The 19,796-nt window shown below is 37.2% G+C and overlaps 1 protein-coding gene across 1 annotated transcript in view; it reads left to right on the top strand.

The window, feature by feature from the left end:
• LONRF1 (LON peptidase N-terminal domain and ring finger 1) overlaps positions 1-19,796 on the top strand; it is a 58,403-nt gene that overhangs the window by 29,176 nt on the left and 9,431 nt on the right. Inside the window, exons 4-10 of the mRNA XM_006884146.1 lie at positions 1,644-1,793; positions 6,406-6,646; positions 6,751-6,847; positions 9,450-9,564; positions 13,385-13,506; positions 16,903-17,061; positions 17,174-17,336. Coding sequence (XP_006884208.1) covers positions 1,644-1,793; positions 6,406-6,646; positions 6,751-6,847; positions 9,450-9,564; positions 13,385-13,506; positions 16,903-17,061; positions 17,174-17,336 — 1,047 coding nt within the window. The remainder of the gene's footprint in view (positions 1-1,643; positions 1,794-6,405; positions 6,647-6,750; positions 6,848-9,449; positions 9,565-13,384; positions 13,507-16,902; positions 17,062-17,173; positions 17,337-19,796) is intronic.

Genomic DNA, 19,796 nt, shown 5'->3' with positions numbered 1-19,796 from the left:
GTTCCTTAGTCTTTTTTGCAGTCCTGTTACCTCAGAAAATGCCATAGTATTTACCATTTTTGTCCTATTGATAGTGTTTACAGAGCTCATTAACCCCTGGATCAGAATCATTTGAAGTGTATGTTAGACACATCACAGTGTATGGGAATCAGACTGTTGAGCCCAGAACACAGTTTACTAAATACTCTAGATGATTCTTATGTGCCCTGAAGTATGAGAGCTTTGGAATTTTGTCTCAACTTCTTTAATAATTCAGCAAACATTGATATATCCTCCATGAAATGTTTACATTCTTACCCAATGATTTAAAATAAATTCTTTATCATTGTGCATTTTGTCTCTCATTCTATGTTTGCTGGTGTCATTTTCCTGATACATAGTTATAAAAGCTTATACTTTTGCATTTTCCATCTTCCTCAGGTTCTTCGTATTTCTGTCAGTAGTTGTTGGGTATTTTGTTGCTCCCATATTAAATTTGTATACAATAAAGGGTATAGATTTAATAGTTCATTTGTGTTTTGGGGAATGTATACACCCAGGACACAGCAGCCTAATCAAGACATAGAACATTTGTACCATCCTAGAACATTCCTCATACTTCTCTCCTATAAACCTTCCAACCCAGCTAACTGCCAGAGGAAAATGTTCTGTTATCTGTCACCATAGAAGAGCACACACATGGTATGGAAGCTAAGTACTCCACTTCTGAGCAAAAGATTAGTGATTCAAAACCATCATCCATTCCAAGGGAGAAAGATGTGGTAGTCTGCTTCTTTGAAGACTTGGAGCCTTTGAAACCATAAGTGACAGTTCCATTCTGTCTTATTGGGGACATTGTGAGTTGGAATCAAATTGATAGCAGTGATGATCATGATACAGTAGGGTGTTGTTTTTTCTTAATTTTAATTACTTCCATTAATGATGTCATAGAGTACAATGTACTCCTTTATGTTCATTTTTTGTTTCTCAGGTTTTTTGTTGGCTTTATTTTTGGATTTTTTAATTTCCTTTTTTTTGTATAGTGTAACATTTTTAAGTATAAATTTTTAATTTTTTTCCTTTTTTTGTTATTGGCTCAATTATATTCCATTCTGTGATTATCTCATAATTTGTGGCAGTCACAATTTGTGAATTATGACCAAATAATTTCCATTTGGATTGTACTCAATGTTTTATGATTATGAATTTTCTAGAATTACTCTTGTATAAGTCATTTTGTCTACATATGTATTCATTTTATCAAATGTCTATAAGTGAAGTTGAGTTGTTGGGTTATAGAGTAGATGTCTGTTAATATTTCTTTTTTCAACCAAGCAAATGTGAAAACATAAATAGATTTTAAATCTTTGTAAAATAAGGTGTTGCTTTTAATACCTAACAGGAACACCTACTTTTATTCACATTGAGTTTATTTCTTTTGCAATGAATCATGAATTATTCCAGGTTTTATGTATAGGAATGATGGATCAAGTGGAAAAAAGGAATTGCTCTATTTAGATTTTTAAAAATCTGCTTATTTGACAATCCACCCCCACTCTGAGCACATAAAAAGTTTTTAAAAATCCTTCAGTATTTTGTAAATTCATATTGCTCTCCTGAATCCAGTCTTTTTTATCACTTTTATAATAATATTTCTCTTACAGATTTTGTGTGATTTATTATCTCCTGAAAATTTAAAAGAAGGCTTGAAGGAATCTTCCTGGAGTTCATTACCGTCTACTAAAAATAAAGCTTTCAGTTTTCCTTTAGTAATAGAAGAGTCTCACTCACCTAACGAGCTTAGCTCAGAGCAGGTAAGGAGTAAAGAGAGGGTATCATGGGGCTCACATGTAATTCCTTTATAAATTAGATCTTCACTTTCCTGATGTCAAGTACAGATAAGCCATAAGACTTAAAATTTGAGTCATTATAAACTACTTTTTAAATTGCTTGTTACTTTTTTTTTAGGGGTTCATCTTATTGTTAACATTTCATCCATCTAACATACTTTAGACGTGTTGCAAGGAGGGACAGGTCCTTGGAAAGGGACATCATGCTTGGTAGGGTGGAGGAACAACGCAGAAGGGGAAGGCCCCCTATGAGGTGGATTGAGTCAGTGCCTGGGATAATCAGGATGGGTGTGTCAGAGGCAGTGCGATTGGCACAGGACAGAGCAGAGTTTAGGGATGTTGTACATAGGGTCGTGATGAGTTGCAAACGACTCGACGGCACAGAACAACAGCAACATACGTTTTTGCAGTGTGTGATTTGTTAGCTGAATCATCTGTATATGTTCCAGTGGTATGACTGGTAAGGACACTAATAATAAAAGGCCATAATAATGACGCCTTTTTAAAAATATCAGATATTTAACTTATGCCAGACCTGCTTAAAACAGAGTCATCATAATGGGACCTTGTAAGTTGGAGACTACCCGTACTAGAACTTAAGCTTAACCTGTCAGTCATTTGCTGTGGAGTCATTTCTTACTCCTGGTGCTTGGACATGCACAGGACCAATGACTATCACCTTTCTCTGACCTGTTTTGGTATTTCTAACAATATTTCAAGCATTTTCATAGTGCCATCTCTCTCATACTAGGTTGCCATCAGAATGTAGATTTCTCACAAGTATATCACCTGGTCATTATTCCTAAAAGAGAAAAAAAATCCAACTTCAAATGTATTACCATCGAGTTGGAACCAACTCGTAGCTGACACTCGGTCAGGTTTTCAGATATGGCAAATCACAACGGAAGGAGATCCATCTCTCTTCTTTAGAGCCACTGGACATTTAAACCACCTGAGAGAGACACCTTTCGGTTAGCAGCTCAACTCCCTGCAGACTTCACCCCAAAGCTCCCTGCCATTCTTCCTAGGTGCCTCTAAACAGGCTTCCTCTTTCAACCTTTCTGTTAACACTGACTGCATTAATCTTCTGCACCACTCAATACCTCTGTAAACCTAGTTAGCATTGTTGTTGTTGTTGTGTGCTGTTGAGCTGGAACAAACCCAATAGCTGACACTCTGGCAGGTTTTCAGAGGCACGGGAGGAGATTGTCCATCCCTCCTCCACAGAACATCTGGTAACTAAGAACTGTACCCTTCGGGGTTGCAGCACAGCTTTTTGCCACTAGGCTGCCAGTGCTCTCCAAATAGTTTAAGTATTTGAGTTGCCTGCGACTCGATGGCGCTTAGCAACAACAACAAAAGTGGCAGAGTACTGCAGGGTGTTGTGGTGCCAACCAAAATGTTTGTGACTTGAATCTATCAGCCACTCCTCACATGAAAGTTGGGCAGTCTTCTCCTCAGAAACCTGATGAAGACTCAATATAGAGTTGATTTAATAGCAGTGATTTGGGCAATAGGGTTGTTTTTATCTTTTTTCTTTCTGAACCCTTTTAATTAACAGAACCACCTTTTGTTTATTTCTTGTTAATTACCAGAATGCCAGAACACTTAAAGTCACTAATAATTTATAGAACATTGTTTCTTTTTTTTTGTTCTCAGTATTATTGATTTATATGTCCTTGAGTTGCCTGTGACTCATAGCAACCTTATGTACAGGGTATCTCTGAACCCTGTCCTATCCTGAGCCAGTCTCACTGTGTCTGAAACAGCTAACCCTGTTACCCCATTCACTGTGTCAACCCATCTCATCCAAGGTCTTCCTCTCTTACACTGTCACTTATTCCTTCTGAGCACGATGTCCTTCTCCAAGGACTAGTTCCTGGCCATATCCCTAAAAAGTATGTGAGACGGAGTTTCAAATTCCTTGCCTCCAAGCATCAACTTGAATTCTGAAGGTGGGAGCAACTATATTAACATGATTGCTTAACACTCATAACACAGATCACTTTAATAATTAGTGCTGTAGTTGATCACTCAACTCATTGCTATAGAGTTGAAACTGACCTGTAGCTGACCCTCCAATGGGTTTCTAAGATTAAACTGCTGGGGAGAAGTTTGCCCATCTTTCTTCCAAGGAACAGCTGGTGGATTTGAGTGCTTGAGAAGAGTGGCCTTTGGGTTAACAGCACAGTACCCTGCAGCAAAACACAGGGCACTTGGTGCTATGTGGTTATTTTTAGGTGCCATCAAGTTGAGTACAACTCATAGCAACCCTATGAAGAATAATATTGTGTTGTTCTTGATTGCCATCAAGTTGGAACTGAACCACAACTGACCGTCCAGTGATTGTTCATCCTTCTGTGGAGCAGCTGGTGGATTTGAACCCATAAACAGTACTAGCAGAAGAATTTATTTGCTAGAGTTTGGGAATTAAAATTTAAAGCTGTTAAAAAAGAACATGATAAAACATTCAAATTTCTAGTTTGGCTCCTGGTGAAAGCAATATTCTGTTATTTAAAGGATAGGGTCGCTATGAGTCAGAATTGACTCAGCAGCACAAAACAGAATATACTTCAAACCTTGAAAGCTTGTTTTTCAGACCATGGCAGTAAAGCAGCTATCACAGGAAAGTGAGTCACACTGGATTTGTATAAAAGGAGCTCTGGTGTCGTAGTCCATAGGGAGTTGTGCTGTTAACATAGAGACCGCCTCGCTAATAGTTCTGATCTACCAGGAGCTTCTTAGAAGAAAGATGAACAATCTCCTCCTGTGTGATTTTCAGCTGTTGTTGTTATGTGTCATCAAGTTGACTGCGATATATAGTGACTCTATGCACAATAGCTCTACACTCTGCTATACCTAAGCTAGTCTGATTATCTCTGACACACCTACCCCCATGACCCCAGTTACTGTGTCAGGTCATCTCATCCAGGGTCTTCCTCTCCTGCACTGTCCCTCCACCCTTCAAGCATGATGCTTTCCTCCAGTGACTGGTCCTTTTTGGCAACATGCCCAAAGTATGTGAGATGGAACTTCAAAATACTTGCCTACACGAAGCAGTTTGGTTTTACCCTTTGTAATACATATCTATTAGTTTTCTTGGCAGGCCATGGCATGTTCAGTTCTCTTCTCCAGCACCACAACTCAAAGGCATCAATTCTGTCATCATTGATCATTGTCCAGCTCTCTGATGCATAGCAAGTAATTGCAAAGACCATGGCCTGGATCAGACACATCTTAGTGTCTAGATTGAAATCATTGCTCTTCAGCACTCTGGAGAGGGCCCTGACAGCAAATTTTCCTAATGCAATTTGTCTTTTGATTTCTCGACTGTTGGTGCCAAGGGTATTGATTATGGAACTAAAAAAGCTGAAATTTTTAACAATCTCAATCTCTTCTGTATCTGTAATGATGTTGCCAGTTGACCCAGTGGTAAGAATCTTTGCTTTCTTGATGTTGAGCTTCAATCCATGTTGCAGACTACAGTTCTTGACCCCCTGCACCAAATGCTTTAGACCCTCCTCAGTTTCAGTAAGCAAAGTTGTGTCATTGCATAACATAGGTTGTTGATGAGTCATCCTCCAGTCCTGATGGCACATTCCTCCTCATAAAGTCCAGCCTCTTGAGTGATCTATTTCCCATACTGATTGAAAAGGTATGGAGATAAGAACATCCCTGACATGCTCCTTTCTGGATTTTTAAACATGCCATGTTTTTTTGTTCTGTTCTGATGACTGTCTCCTGGTCCAAGTATAGGTTTTGCATGAGCACAATCATGTGTTCTAGGATTCCGATTCTTCTCAAGGTTAGCCACAATTTGTTGTGATCCACACAATCAAATGCCTTTGCATAGTCTATATTCATAGTGTTGATTGTGTTGAGTGTTGATATCTGAATATCCATAGTATTCGTAATATTTAAACTCTGAATATTGTACTAGAGCACTAAGAAGGCAAAGCAAAGGGAAGAAATCGAGAAATTAAGAAACTAAACTGCTTTCAAAGGGCAGCTCAGGAAGGTAAGGCAAAGTGTTACAATGAAGTGTGCAAAGAGCTGGAGTAGAAAAATCAAAAAGGACATTTCTTAAGTCGAAGGAACTGAAGAAAAAATTCAAACCTCCTTGAATTGCAGTACTTAAGGGTGGTATGGGCAGAATATTGAATGATTGGAAGCATCACAAGAAAATGGAAAGAGTATATAGACACTGTACCAAAAAGAATTGGCCGACCCAGAATAATTTCATAAAACAACATATGTTCAAAAAGGCTTTGGTGATGAAGAAGGAGGTGTTTTACATTAGCCTCTGAAAACTCACTGGAGGGTCAGCCACGAGTTGATTCTGACTTCTAGCAATGAGAGAGTGTGAAAAAGATTGCATTATGAAAAAGTCCAAAATATTGGAGCATTACCAAAAGTGACAAACGTGCTCTTTGAAAATGGTATAGGTAGAGTCACTGAGACTGATTGCCATGACTTTAATTTGTAAAAATTGCAGAATTACAAAATGCTATGAAATGAGGTATGTATCTCTAGTTCCCTTTTGTCTATTATGTGTGTTTTCATTGTATATTTGTAGATTGAAGCAATTCCAGAAATCACTTCAGAACCTGTCAAAGGAAGCTTAAATCGCACTCAGTCAGCACAGGCCATAAATTCAACAGAAACTCCTGCCAGAGAAGATTGCTTAAAGAGAGTTTCCTCAGAACCTTTACTCTCAGTTCAAGAAAAAGGTGCTTTGCTGAAAAGAAAGTTGTCTCTTTTGGAACAAGATGTGATTGTAAATGAAGATGGAAGAAGTAAGCTTAAAAAACAAGGAGGTAAAAGTTTCTTTTTGTTTTTATGAAGAATAAGTTGATTTTTTTTTCAGGATGACCTTTAATTTTTTTCTTTTCTAACAAGAAATTATTGTTTCTTTTGGTAGAAACTCCCAGTGAAGTCTGTACATTATCATTAGTTTGTGGTGATATCCCAGAAGAATTAATAGATGTCTCAGATTTTGAATGTTCTCTCTGCATGAGGTAAGTATATAAAATTTTATGAAAGATGAATATTACATGTTTTACGGGAAGCTCTGGTAGCCTAGTGGTAAGAAACTATGCTGCAATCCCAAAGGCAAATGGCTGTAATCTACCAGCCTGCTCTGCAGAAGGATGGACAATTTCTTCCTGTGTGAGATACTATCTGAAAACTGACAGGAGGGTCAGCTATGGGTCAGTTCACAACAAATGAAATACAGTAATACTTAAAGGCTGTAATAGAGAATTTATTACCATAAATTATAGACAGTAATAGCCATGTAATAGGATACAGGACTATGCCCATTCATTCTATGTGCTAGGCTAGGAGCTAGGCTATATAAAGAAGATTGTGGCATCATGACTGGAGAAAGATTTATCAATGACTTATGATATACAGATGAAACAACCTTGTTGCTCAAAGTGAAGAGGACTCAAAACATTCATGATCAAAGACTAGCATTGAGAATGGATTATACTTCAGTATAAAGAAAAGAAATATTCTCAAAGTTGAACCAATATGCAACATCATGATAGATGGAAAAAGATTGAAGATGTCATTTATTTAATTTTGCTTGGATCTACAGTAAACACCCATGAGATCAGCAGTCAATCAATCAAAATGCATTATATTTGGACAGTATACTGTCCGGACTTATTTAAAGTGCTAAGGAGTAAAGATATCACACTAAAGATTAAGATGTTCACAAAGCAAGTACTGATATTTCCATTTGTTTCATAAGCATGTGAAAGTTGGATTAAGTACAAGAACGTTTGCAAAGAATTGGTGCCTTTGAATTGTGGTGATGATAAAGCTGTTTAATAAATCATGTACTGTCAAATAAAGGAAAAAAAAGGAATTTTAAGTTCCTTTCACACTTCGGGCAAATTGTTCTGTCTCTGAACCAGGTTTTCCTTATCTAGAAAGTGGAATCAGCATTTGAATAGTATGAGAATCAAGAGGCTTAAGTATGTGAAGAATATGGGGAATGGTGAAGTACTATAAATGCTATGTTGTTGTTAAGTGCCATCCAGTTGTAGAAGGCTCATAGTGACCCTATGAAAGAAAAACATAAACACTTGTTTAACTTTCATCTTTTGTCCAAGTTCATAGGGTTTCTGGAGGCACGCTGTTCATGGAAGTGGATGCCACTCCTGCTTCCAAGCTTGTTTTAATCAGGGAGCTCCACCAAACACTGTCCACAATGGGTAACCATTATCGCATTTGACACATCAGTGTCACAGGGTTTATTGTCACAGCAACCACGAGTTACCTCTGTATGGCAAGTGGACAGACCAGTGCTATACCACTTAGAAGAATGTTTGACCAAAAGCAATTAAAGTCAAGCCTGAGGGCCACAGATTAAAATCACCCACCTTTAAACATAGCTAGATGTAAGAAAATTATGTATTGTATGCATATAAGTCTATCTTGCTTATACTCTTTAACCATAAAATAGTTTTTAAGTAATATTTGGTAAGGATTTTTGTTATGCAGGCTATATGTAATGTTAAGAGACTGACGTTTTAAAAAGAAGATGCTCAGTTACATGGCTTGTCAGGGGAAGAGTCAAGAGAACTGGTGCTGATCACTCATGTGGTGGTGCTGAGCTGTTGTTCTGAGGAGGTCCCTCAGCTCAGAGCTTCAGAGCTCAGGAACCTGGGCAATTCACAACATACTGTAAGCTTCTAACAGGATTTCTAGGACTGATAAGTCTTAGGAGAGAATTATCATCTAAGTCAAACTCATTTTTCATGCAATTTGAGTTTAAAAATCCAGGAGGTAGAAGTTTATTTCTGTTTTTTACATAAAATACTATATTTTTTTTCCCCTAGAAAAACCTAATTGGGCGGGGGGGACCCAACAAAACAAATTAGAAATCTGTGAGAACCATAACTCCACGAGACTGTCTTGTATTTCCGGGTCTCGGTGTTTGTGCCTTTGACAGTGTGCACTCAATTTTAGCACATAATGCTTTTATCATTCCTTTTAATGGAAAATACTTGAGTTTTCCTTCCCTGACAGCGTTTTTGCCTTATACATTCTGGCTTTTGCAAGTTTGATAGTAATAGTACTAGTACTTTTCATTGTTGTCAGGTTGCAACAATTTAACTGCTGACCCTCCCTCCCTTGAGATTCTGAGCCTGTACATTGCCACCAGAGCTAGCTCCCTATAGGATATTTAGGATTACTGTGATATTTATTAAATTAGTCTTATTTCTGAATTTTATATAGTAAGGCCATTAATGATGATTTACATTATTTCCTGCTAAATCTTTTAATTCTAGTATGCATTTTACACATACTGCAAATCTCTCAGTTTCATTAGCTAGATTTCAAGTGCTAATTAGCCTCATGTCACTAGTGACTGTCATCGTTGTTAGCACAGCTTCTAAGCCCGTGGCATGTTGCTGGAGAACTTTTAAGAGGTAGAAGTAGTATGGTTGCATTTATCACTGTTCATTCCCTTTTGTCTTGCCTGTCAGCTTTTCTCCTTCATCACCTAAATATTATGTTATGTTAAGATTCTGTTATTAATTTGTTCACATCTTTTCAGTGGAAAGTTTGATAATAAAATCTAACGTGTATTTTGGTTGATTCCAGGTTGTTTTATGAGCCAGTAACAACTCCTTGTGGACATTCATTCTGTAAGAATTGTCTTGAGCGTTGTTTAGACCATACACCATATTGTCCGCTTTGCAAAGAAAGCTTAAAAGAGGTAAATATTTGTACATGCATCTGTTTATTGGTCTTAAATTTGGCAGCACAGTTTTCTTTTTATTTAGTAAGGAATTGCACTATATATTCCAAGTCATGGAAATAATACTTTATTACCTACATGCAGAAAACGGAAATAAATGTTAGGGGGAGAAGAGTTTAGAGACTAAGTTCTTGTGCTTAATTTAATTAAAGGTGGAGTATGGTCAGGTCCCTAGTATGTTCCATTGTAATTATAACAGTACTGGGGATGCTTAAATGTTGTGCTGTCTCACTTAGTAGGAGACCTGATTTGAGGTGTGTTTCATTCTTTAACTTCTAGAAAATGGTGCTATTCAATAGAACTTTCTGCTTTAATATCAGTTATCTGTATCTTTTCTGTCCTGCATGGTAGTCACTAGTCATAGTGTCTATTAAACAGTTGGAATGTGTCTAGTGTAACTGGAGAGAACTGCATTTTTAGTTTTCATTAAACTTAAGTAGCCATATATGAGTAGGGGATGTCACACTGGCAGTACTGCTCTTGTTAGTTGCTATCAAGTCAAGTACAACTCATAATGACCCTATGAACAGCTACCCTGAAACCTGCCTAACCTGTACCATCCCCATCTGATCTCTGAGATGCTAGAGCCCCTTGCTAAAGTCAGAGTTTCAATCCATCTTATTGGGGTCTTCCTCTCCTTAGCTGACCTTCCATTTTTCTAAGCATGAGGTCTCTTTCCAAGGAATAGCCTCACCTACCTACGTGTCCAAAGTATGAATAGCTCTAGAAAATGGTAAATTAGAAAGGCAAGAGATACAATTTCTCATAACCTTCTAATATAATTGCTGATTAATGTTAATGATCTATAAAGGAAAAATATATAGATCTGGGGTGGGTGTCTTCTGTATCTGATGGAGGACAATACCTAGTCTGTCCTGCTTGAGTGACTGGAGGTCAGCTAATATGAGGAGAAAGCCTTTGTAGCTAGGGAAAGGGATGGCTGGGTTATAAAAAGTGTCTTCCAAATATGAGCATGAAACTTTTTTTTTTCATATTCTAGGAGCAGCTTCCTATCTAGAAAAGAATTCTTTTCTGAAATAATGTGTACTTTTACATTTGACATCTTGCAGCATGTAAAACATAAAACCATTTATAGAATGTTCACAAAGTCAGGAAATACAAGATAAGCTTTTTTCTTAGAAGAGTTTTTCAGTTATATTTTCAACTAATATGCTGAGCATTTTTAGATTATGTATTCTAAATAAAGTTTTCCCCCTGTGTACCCAGACATTTTGTGTTCTTTTAATAAATTTATTATGCTTTCCCGCCTCCAGAATAACAATTAGATTCATTGCTTTAAAAAAATGTTTGAAATTGAAAGAAAATTTTATTAGGGATGTTGTCTGAAAATGTAACTTGCATAGTATTTAAAAAATAAGCGTACCTTATATGCTAACTTTGAAAGCACACCATATATAGTGAAGTCCCTCTGGGAGAGTCAGAACTTGAGGGAATTCCTTGTTACTCTGGCCTCACAGAGTTTTTATTATTTATCCCTTTGCTGTTGATAATTTCAGTGGGAAAGTATTTTCCTATCTTGCAAGTTTCTGCCTCACACAGGTTCTGGCTTTCCCAGGTTTTGCTATAACATAATTTGTAATGCATAAATACAGAATTTAAAAGTAAAACAGTTGTGCTCTATGTGGTGGTTTGTACTTTTAATGCATATCACTTCATTTTTCTCATTTAAATATATCTTGAAAACATGATTGTAGTCAATTGATAAAACATTGTTCCTGTTTTCAAATGTGGATTGCTTTGTACCACTGTAAATTCATGATTGAGCTATCTTAGACCATTTCCTTAGGATGACTTTCTGGGAAGTGCTTCATTTCCGAGGAATGTATTTTAAGGAAATGGCCTAAGATCAAAGGCTATGTATTTACAAGGCTATTAAAACCAAATGGCCATATTGTCTACTGGCATTTGAGATACTGGTAGTCTAGTTTCCAGCATCAAAGCAAGACTGGGACCATCACAGTACAACAGACTTACAGATAAGTGGTAGAAATTGCCTACATCCTGCCCCAGATGCTCAAATTTAGATTCCTGTCAGCCATGTGTTCAAATCTGTTGTTCATAGGGTTGCTTAGAGTCATACTTGACTGATGGCACCTAACAACAACAGCAACATCAGCAATGCAGAGAGACTCTTTCTAAAAGGATATAAAAATGTTTTTAGTAAAAGAAAATGGTAATGAGACTGCTTTTTAATATTTGTAATTTGATTAATTTTACAAAAAAATCTCAGAGTTACCTGTGTATAGGTTATCTGCTCAAAACTATTCTTCTTCAGCTAATAGCTCAGTGTATTTCTCTGACTTATCACAATCTATACCACCTAGAAATTTTATAGAAATAAAATTGTTAGATCCTACTTCAGACTTATAAAAGCAGAAACTCTGGGTAGACCTCAGTAGTCTTTATTTTCATAAACCTAGGTTAATGCTAAAATTTTAAAAGTTCCATTGCCATCAAATCAGAACCGACTCATAGCTAACCCTCTAGCAGATTTTCAGAGGCTGTAAATTGCATGTAAGGAGATTACTCATCTTTCTCCCTCAGAGCAGCTGGTAGGTTCAAACCGCCTTCCTTTGGAGTGGCAGCACAATTCCTTGCCCACTAGGCTACCAGTTTGCAAAGTACTACTGTAATCAGTCTCCCTACTTCCTGCATTTCCTAATCTAATCTTCATTGCATAATGACATACCCTTGCTTTTACTGGTTATACAGATTGATTAAAGAAGAGTATCTCTTTCTCTTGTCCTGTGATTGGATCTCAAGTGGCTGCTTTTATTAGTTCTTGTTGGTCATTTCTGTGCATGCTGTTTGATCTGGCCCCTAGCCCTAAGCAATGTTTAATTTGATTGTAGTGCTATGACGTATCCACATCCATCCAATCTGTTGCACTGAGTACCTTGTGTGTGTGTGTGTGTGTGTGTGTGTGTGTGTGTGTGTGTGTGTGTGTCTGTGGCACAAGCAGTAATTGCTGTGGGCCTTTAGGGAAGGTGGAAAAAGAATTAAAAAAGCTTTTATGGGAAAGGTAAAATTTGAGCCAGACCTTGAAAGACAGATAGGCTTTTCATTGACTGGGATGAGATAGATGGCTTTTAGCAGATGAAATGAAGAATGACAAACATGTATAAAACACACCCTTATTTAAAAAGCATTCAGGGAGTAGTGCAAATAATAACATTTGGCTTAGAGTGGGGTGAATGGATCATGTAGGAACAGCAAGCCCTTCATAGAAAGTTCTGAGTGACAGTGATAATGGAAAAAAATGTCCAAGAAAGGTTTTCACAAGACTTTGCCACTGAATTGGGAACAAAAAAAAAGGAATAATTTTGCTTGACTTAAATAAGGCAAGATGCATTCATTATTTAATTTTTGTTTCTCTGGTAGATAGTTTCAGCTATCTAAGACCTGTCAGGTGGAAATTAGCCTTTGATGGGAAGGAGATGTCTGGGTTAGAGCACTGGTTAGAAATGCAGAGTTTATAGCTGTTCAGAAAGGATTTGGGGTCATAGCAAGAGAAGAGTCTTCTGTGCTGGGCCTGGTTCAAGTTGCAGCCAAGCGTCTTTAATGCCCTTGATCAGTCTCAGATAGGTTTACCTGTTTGACATCATCCATTGTAATGCTTCCCCTTACTACTTAAAATAATTCTGAATTGACTGTATGACTGTGTAACAAAGGCTTTACTATTTCAGTTAAACTGTTTTGTTTGTTTTATACTATGGGAAAAAAAATTACCAGATTGTAAAATAATATTGTCTTTTAGTATCTAGCAGATAGGAGGTTCTGTGTCACACAGCTGTTGGAAGAATTAATAGTGAAGTATCTGCCTGATGAGCTGTCTGAGAGAAAAAAAATATATGATGAAGAAACTGCTGAACTCTCACAGTAAGTTTCTTCTCATAAAAATTAACATCATCAAATTATTAACTACCACCCTTTTAAAAAAGAGGAGAAATCTTGCTAGCTGGCTCCTATCTTTGATTCAGTTCAGTGTAGTCAATGACACCTTTGAAACAAGTGTTGGTCTTTACCTCTGTTATCAGCAGACAGAATTTTTTTCCAAGTTCTTTTGTTGTTATTGTTGTTATGTGCCATCGAGTCAACTATGACTCTTAGTGACCCTATTGTACATGAGCTCTGTACCTTTCCCTAATCTGAGACAATCTCATCATCTCCAACAGACTTAATCCCATTTCTCTAGTCACTGAGTCAATCCTTCTTATCCTGGGTCTTCCTTTCCTGTGCTGTTCCTCCACCCTTCTCCAAGCATGATGTCCCTCTTTAAGGACTGGTCCCTCCTGGCCACATGCCCAAAGTATATGAGATGGAGCCTCAAAATCCTTGCCTCCAGAGGACAGCCCAGTTTTACCCTCTCCAGGATAGACCTCTTTGTTCTCCTGGCAGTCCACAGTATGTTCAACACTCTTCACCAGCACCACAACTCAAAGGCATCAATTCTTCTTCTGTCATCCTTAGTTATTGTCCAGCTCTCAGACGTGTAACAAGTAATTGCAAAGACTATGGCCTGTATCAGGTGCACCTTAGTCTCCAGACTTGCTCTTCAGTACTCTAGAGAGGTCCCTAACAGCAGATTTTCCCAATACAATTCATCTTTTGGTATCCTGACTGCTGGTGCCAAGAGTGTTGATTTTGGAACCAAGCAAGCTGAAGTAATCAACAATCTCAATCTCTTCTCTGTATAATGAAGCTGCGAATTGGCCGAGTGATGAGAAAATTTTCTTGATTTTGAACTTCAATCCATATTGAAGACTACAGTCCTTGACCTTCCACAGCAAATGCCTAATGTCCTCTTCAGTTTCAGCAAGCAGTATTGTGTCATTGGCAAATGTGGGTTGTTGATGAGTCTTCCTCCAATCCTGGTGCCACATGCCTCCTTTATAAAGTACAGCCCCCTAATGATCTGTACCTTTAGTGACATTCAGATGTCTGGTAGAGAATTAATGACTCCACTCCCTGCACTGAAGCAGTATTTTATTGAGCTTGGGGGAGGAATTTCCCACAGCGACATTGGGTAGCCGAGTTGGGAAGAGAGAGGTAAAGTGATATGAGTGCCCCTCACAGATAATGCCAGATCAGGTAGCTGGACCAGGAGGACAATTGAGGAAAAAGGGTTTGCATTACTAGGAAAATGTTAGCTTGAGAGAAAACTGGTGGTGAGACCCTGAGGCTTGAAGCAGAAATTGAAAAGTGTGACTAGAAGTCACATCACCAGTTAATTGACTGATAAAATGTGTTATTAGGGAGGGGAGAGAAACCTGAATCACTGTGAGGTGCCTTTGGGATTTCATGATATATGCCACGTCCCGATGTATGGTTAACTGAGGCTGCAGAGGCTGGGGCTGGTTTTACTTGCTGTGTCTCACTCTCTTGTAATCTTCTCCCTTTATGTCTTTCCATCTTTCATCTATCACTTGGATCTCGCTTAATTTCTTTCACTTTCTTTTAACAGGACACACACACACACACACAGAGCCACACACACATCAGTTGTACACATAGACTTTTCTAGCATTTGCTCATCAAGTGTCTTCTGCAGCCAGAGGCCTTTGGTTGGAGAATTTCCCTCTTTTCCTTTATAGACTTTGATCCTGATTTGTCTTCCTACAGAATTGATTTTTCAGTATGTGATTTTTATATGAAGCACTTGACAGAAAATATTCTAATGTACACATCATGAACCTCTTTGATCAGTGCCAGGCAAAGTTAAGACTTGAAATCTTAAACTCACTCTTGGAACCTGACTGCCCATTGAAGAGTGACCTAAGACAGTGACGCACGGGGCAGCAAAGTGAGAGGAACTGGAAAGGGATTCTTTCTGTTCACTCATTTGTATAGAGTCCAGGAGGAGCTCCTCATTTACAAGGTTTTCTGGTTCATAAATAGGTTGTTTTTATTGTGTATCGTCAAGTTGATTACAGTTCATGGCAAGCCTATAGGACAGAGCAGAACTGTCCCATATGATTTTCTGGGTTGTGTAATTTGTCATGAGAACAAATTACCAGGTCTTTTCTCTTGCAAAGCTGCTAGGTAGTTTCCAGCTATGGAACTTAAGTAGCCACGAGCTTACCCATTGCTCCACACGGGCTCTTTAATTCATAGGTGTGCTGAGGATTTCACTCAGTTATGTTCCTGGCAGTGTGCTCAGTGCTGGCAGAGTACACATTTTAAAAACTAGAAAAACTACACTTGTATTTTTAAACATTGTTTTATTGGGTATTAATTTTACATAAGTAATTTAAGGTCATTTTGAAGATAAACTAGGAAATACAGATTAACAGATGGGCAAAAGCCATAATCCTGTGATGCAGAGGAGTACCCTTTGGATATATTAATATGCATCCTTCCAGCTTTTAATATATATTATAAATATAGTATAAATAAGGTTGGGATTATGTTACTCATTATTCTTAGCCTCTTTTCATATTGCTATTATGTTTCTTCCAAGTTAATATTGGTACACACTATTTTAAAATAGAAACAGAATACTTCATTTTGTGGGATAAAAAATGGACTCTTTTATCAGTCCCTGCTTTTTTATTCTTTGTTTTGACTACTCTTTATAGTGCTATAGTGAACACGCTTATGGTCCTAATATAGAATTGCTTTTAAAAGGGAACCTCTTGGTTCAAAAGCTACAATTAAAAATTATTTTTTTGCTTATTTCTAAATTCTTCTGTAAAAGTTCTGTTTCAAACTGTCCTCTCCTGACCTTTGCCAAAAATAGGATATTACTTTTATTCTCCATTTAACATTTGCCAATCTGGGAATGAAAAAATGTTTGCCACTTTAGTTATCTGAATATGTTACCTTGTTGAATTATCTGTTTTCTTGATAGTGAATTTGGAAATTTTTTTGATGTCTAAGAATTTATAATTTTTTTTAAGTTTTTTTTCCTTATTCTAATCTAAGAGTAAATGAAAGTTTCATAGATAAAAGATCCTTAACCCTATGTGTTGTATGCTACAAATATTTTAAAAGATCACTAATATAAAAAATAATTGTAATCAAATATTTTTTTCCTCACAAGGATATTTAACTCTGAATGAGGTCTCAAAATTTTAGTTCTCATAAATTCAGAGGATCACAAATGAATTTTTGGTGTTACATTGCATCAGCTTGAAGAAAATGGTCTCTTGCCACAAATTAAAATATCACCTTGCTTTGAATGATTTTTTTTAATCTGAATTCACTAGTTATAAGCTTCACTCAATTTTATTAATGTGCTCTGATATATAATAATGAAATGTTTTTCTTCTTTAGTTTGACCAAGAATGTCCCAATATTTGTTTGCACTATGGCCTATCCCACTGTGCCTTGCCCTCTTCATGTTTTTGAGCCAAGATACAGATTGATGATTCGACGAAGTATACAGACTGGAACAAAACAGTTTGGAATGTGTGTCAGTAATGCACAAAATAGGTATGCCTTTTGTTTACATACTTTTTTTTTTTTACTTTATTGGAGCTTTCTTTGATTATGGTTGAGAACTTGCATGAATTTATTTGAATACTAATCAGAGTCTTTCTTTTAGTTTTGCAGATTATGGTTGTATGTTACAAATTCGAAATGTACATTTCTTGCCTGATGGAAGGTCTGTGGTTGACACAGTTGGAGGCAAGCGGTTTAAAGTTCTGAACAGAGGAATGAAAGATGGCTACTGCACTGCAGATATTGAATATCTGGAGGATGTTAAGGTATTCAGAAATGCCCTTTTCCAGGATGCTTTGCTATACTCTGCCCCAGGGATTGGTGCAGGAATACAGGATACTAGTTTTTAAGCATATGAACCTAGTTCTTTCTCTCAAGGACCCTCTGCCACTTAGAAGAATCTTTCCCAAGTTACCTTTTTCTTATCTTGTTCTTAAATCGTTGTATATTTGTGGAGAATTTGGGAAGCCAGAACCTAGATCCTCTTCATTTCTCCATGTGCAACAAGCAGTGCAATGCCTAGAATATTTGTATGCATATGGATGTATAAGACATGCCTAGCAGTAGCAGGTAAAAGTAATTAAATTTATAGCCCAGGTTTGGAAAAGCAGCTAAATAGTAGCAGGTGAAATTAATGGACATGACAGCCCAGGTTTAGAAAGCTGCTAACCTTCACCTAGTTTACTTAATTTATTAGTAGTTAAAGCTAATGCAGTCTGAACTTTGCTCTTAACAAAATACTTTAAGAAGTATTCCATTAAAATGATAAATTAGACAGTTGGATTCTGTATGTATATTCTAGGGCACCATATGTGAAGTACTATGTCACTATACCTACATGTGACATCTTTCCTGGTTAAAATTGTTGAATATCTTTCTTGGATAAGGTTAATGTGACCCTGTTGATGTTACCAATTCTCACTTACCAACTAAATTCTCTGAGTGAGGCAAATAGTTTTCACTCAGTTAGTAACTGGAAGAGGGTTAGTGGTTTGAATCCACCCAGCAACACCATAGCTTAGATTTCTGATTTTTTTAAACATAAATTAAAACTTAAACCGAATCCTTGCGTGGACTAATGTCTGACTCCTGGGACACTATGGGACAGAGTAGAGCTGCACTGAGGGGTTTCTAAGGCTGTCATCTTTATGGAAGTAGATTGCCTCATCGTTTTTCTGTGAAGTGACTTGTGAGTTCAGACTGGAGACCTTTTAGTTAGTGGAAGTACTTGACCAGTGTGCATTACAGCCTTTGGAGCATTTCCTCCCTGTAGGACGCAGGTGATCACTGAGAGTGGAATCTACTCAGTGTTGACAGACAGCAATTTGCCATATGCAGTAAGTTGGGGTACCAGAAAGCTGACTTACTGCCTTACAGCGATACAATAAAATAAGCAAGAGAATCATGGAAACGTGGGTCTTATGCTATCATTTGTTCAATGACTTAATTAGGCTCTCCATTTCAATCATTGCTTTTTAAATGTACACCTGGTACTAAGCACTTTCATAAATATGAACTCTTTGAATCCCTATAGATTTATGAAGTATTAGGTGCCATCAAACCGATTCCAACTCTTTCATAAATATGAACTCTTTGAATCCCTATAGATTTATGAAGTATTAGGTGCCATCAAACCGATTCCAACTCTTAGTGACTCTGAATCATGAATGATTACTGCCTAGTCCCTTGTCACTGCCACAATTTTTGAAGTTCATTCTTTGAACCACTGTGCCAACCCTTCTGGTGGAGATTTCCCTCTTTTTTACTGGCACTCTGCTTTAGCAAGCTTGCTGTCCTTTTTTAGGGACTGGTCCCTTCTTATAGCATGTTTAATGTATGTGAGATGAAGTCCCACCGTCCTTGCTTCTAAGGAACATTTTGGCTGTACTTCAAGAAGTTCTTTGGCAAGCCATGGCATATTGAATATATTTTGCCAACATCATGATGCAGATGGGGCAATTTGACTTTTCTCTTTTTTATTCATTGTATTTCACAAGCATATGAGGGAGTTGAAATTATCAGGGTTAGGTCAGGCATATCTTAGTCCTCAGGTAACATCATTGCTTTATAGGTGTTCTTTCGTGGCATAGTTTGCCCAGTGCAAATATGTCCAGCCTTTTGGCTGCTCCTTCCATGGGCATTGACTGTAGATCTAAGTACAATTTTGGCAACTTCAGTATTTTCTTTGTTATATTATTTGTAGGTTAAATAGTGAAGATTTTTATTGTCTTTATGTTGTGGTATAATCCATTCTGAAAGTTCTAGTCTTGGCTCTTTATCAGTAAGTGCTTTATATCCTCTTCACTTTCAGCAAACAAAGTTATGTCATCTGCATAATGCCAGTTATTAATCTAGTCCTGTTACTGCTTTCTTCATATAGTCCAGTTTTTTTACTTCTTTACTTCATCTACACACTGAATAGTATGGTTGAATGAAACAATCCTGATGCACCTGTTTCCTAATTTTAAATCTTGTAATGTCTTCTTGATTTGTTCCAATCACTTTCTTGGTCTATGTACAATTCTGCATGAGTACAGTTCCTTGTTATGGGATTCCCATTATTCCCAGTATTATCCATGATTTATTATGATTCACATAAATGCCTTTGCACAGTCAATGAATGAAGGAAACATCTTTCTGGTATATTCTCTGCTTTCAACCAAGATCCGTTTGACATAATAATTCTCATTCCTCTCAAGTTAGAAGACTTAAAGCATATAACTGAG

This window comes from Elephantulus edwardii, unplaced genomic scaffold (genome assembly GCF_000299155.1).
Source record: "Elephantulus edwardii isolate Elephantulus edwardi_28Jun2011 unplaced genomic scaffold, EleEdw1.0 scaffold00031, whole genome shotgun sequence".
Classification (NCBI taxonomy): Eukaryota; Metazoa; Chordata; class Mammalia; order Macroscelidea; family Macroscelididae; genus Elephantulus; species Elephantulus edwardii.
This window is presented reverse-complemented; position numbering and strand designations above follow the sequence as displayed.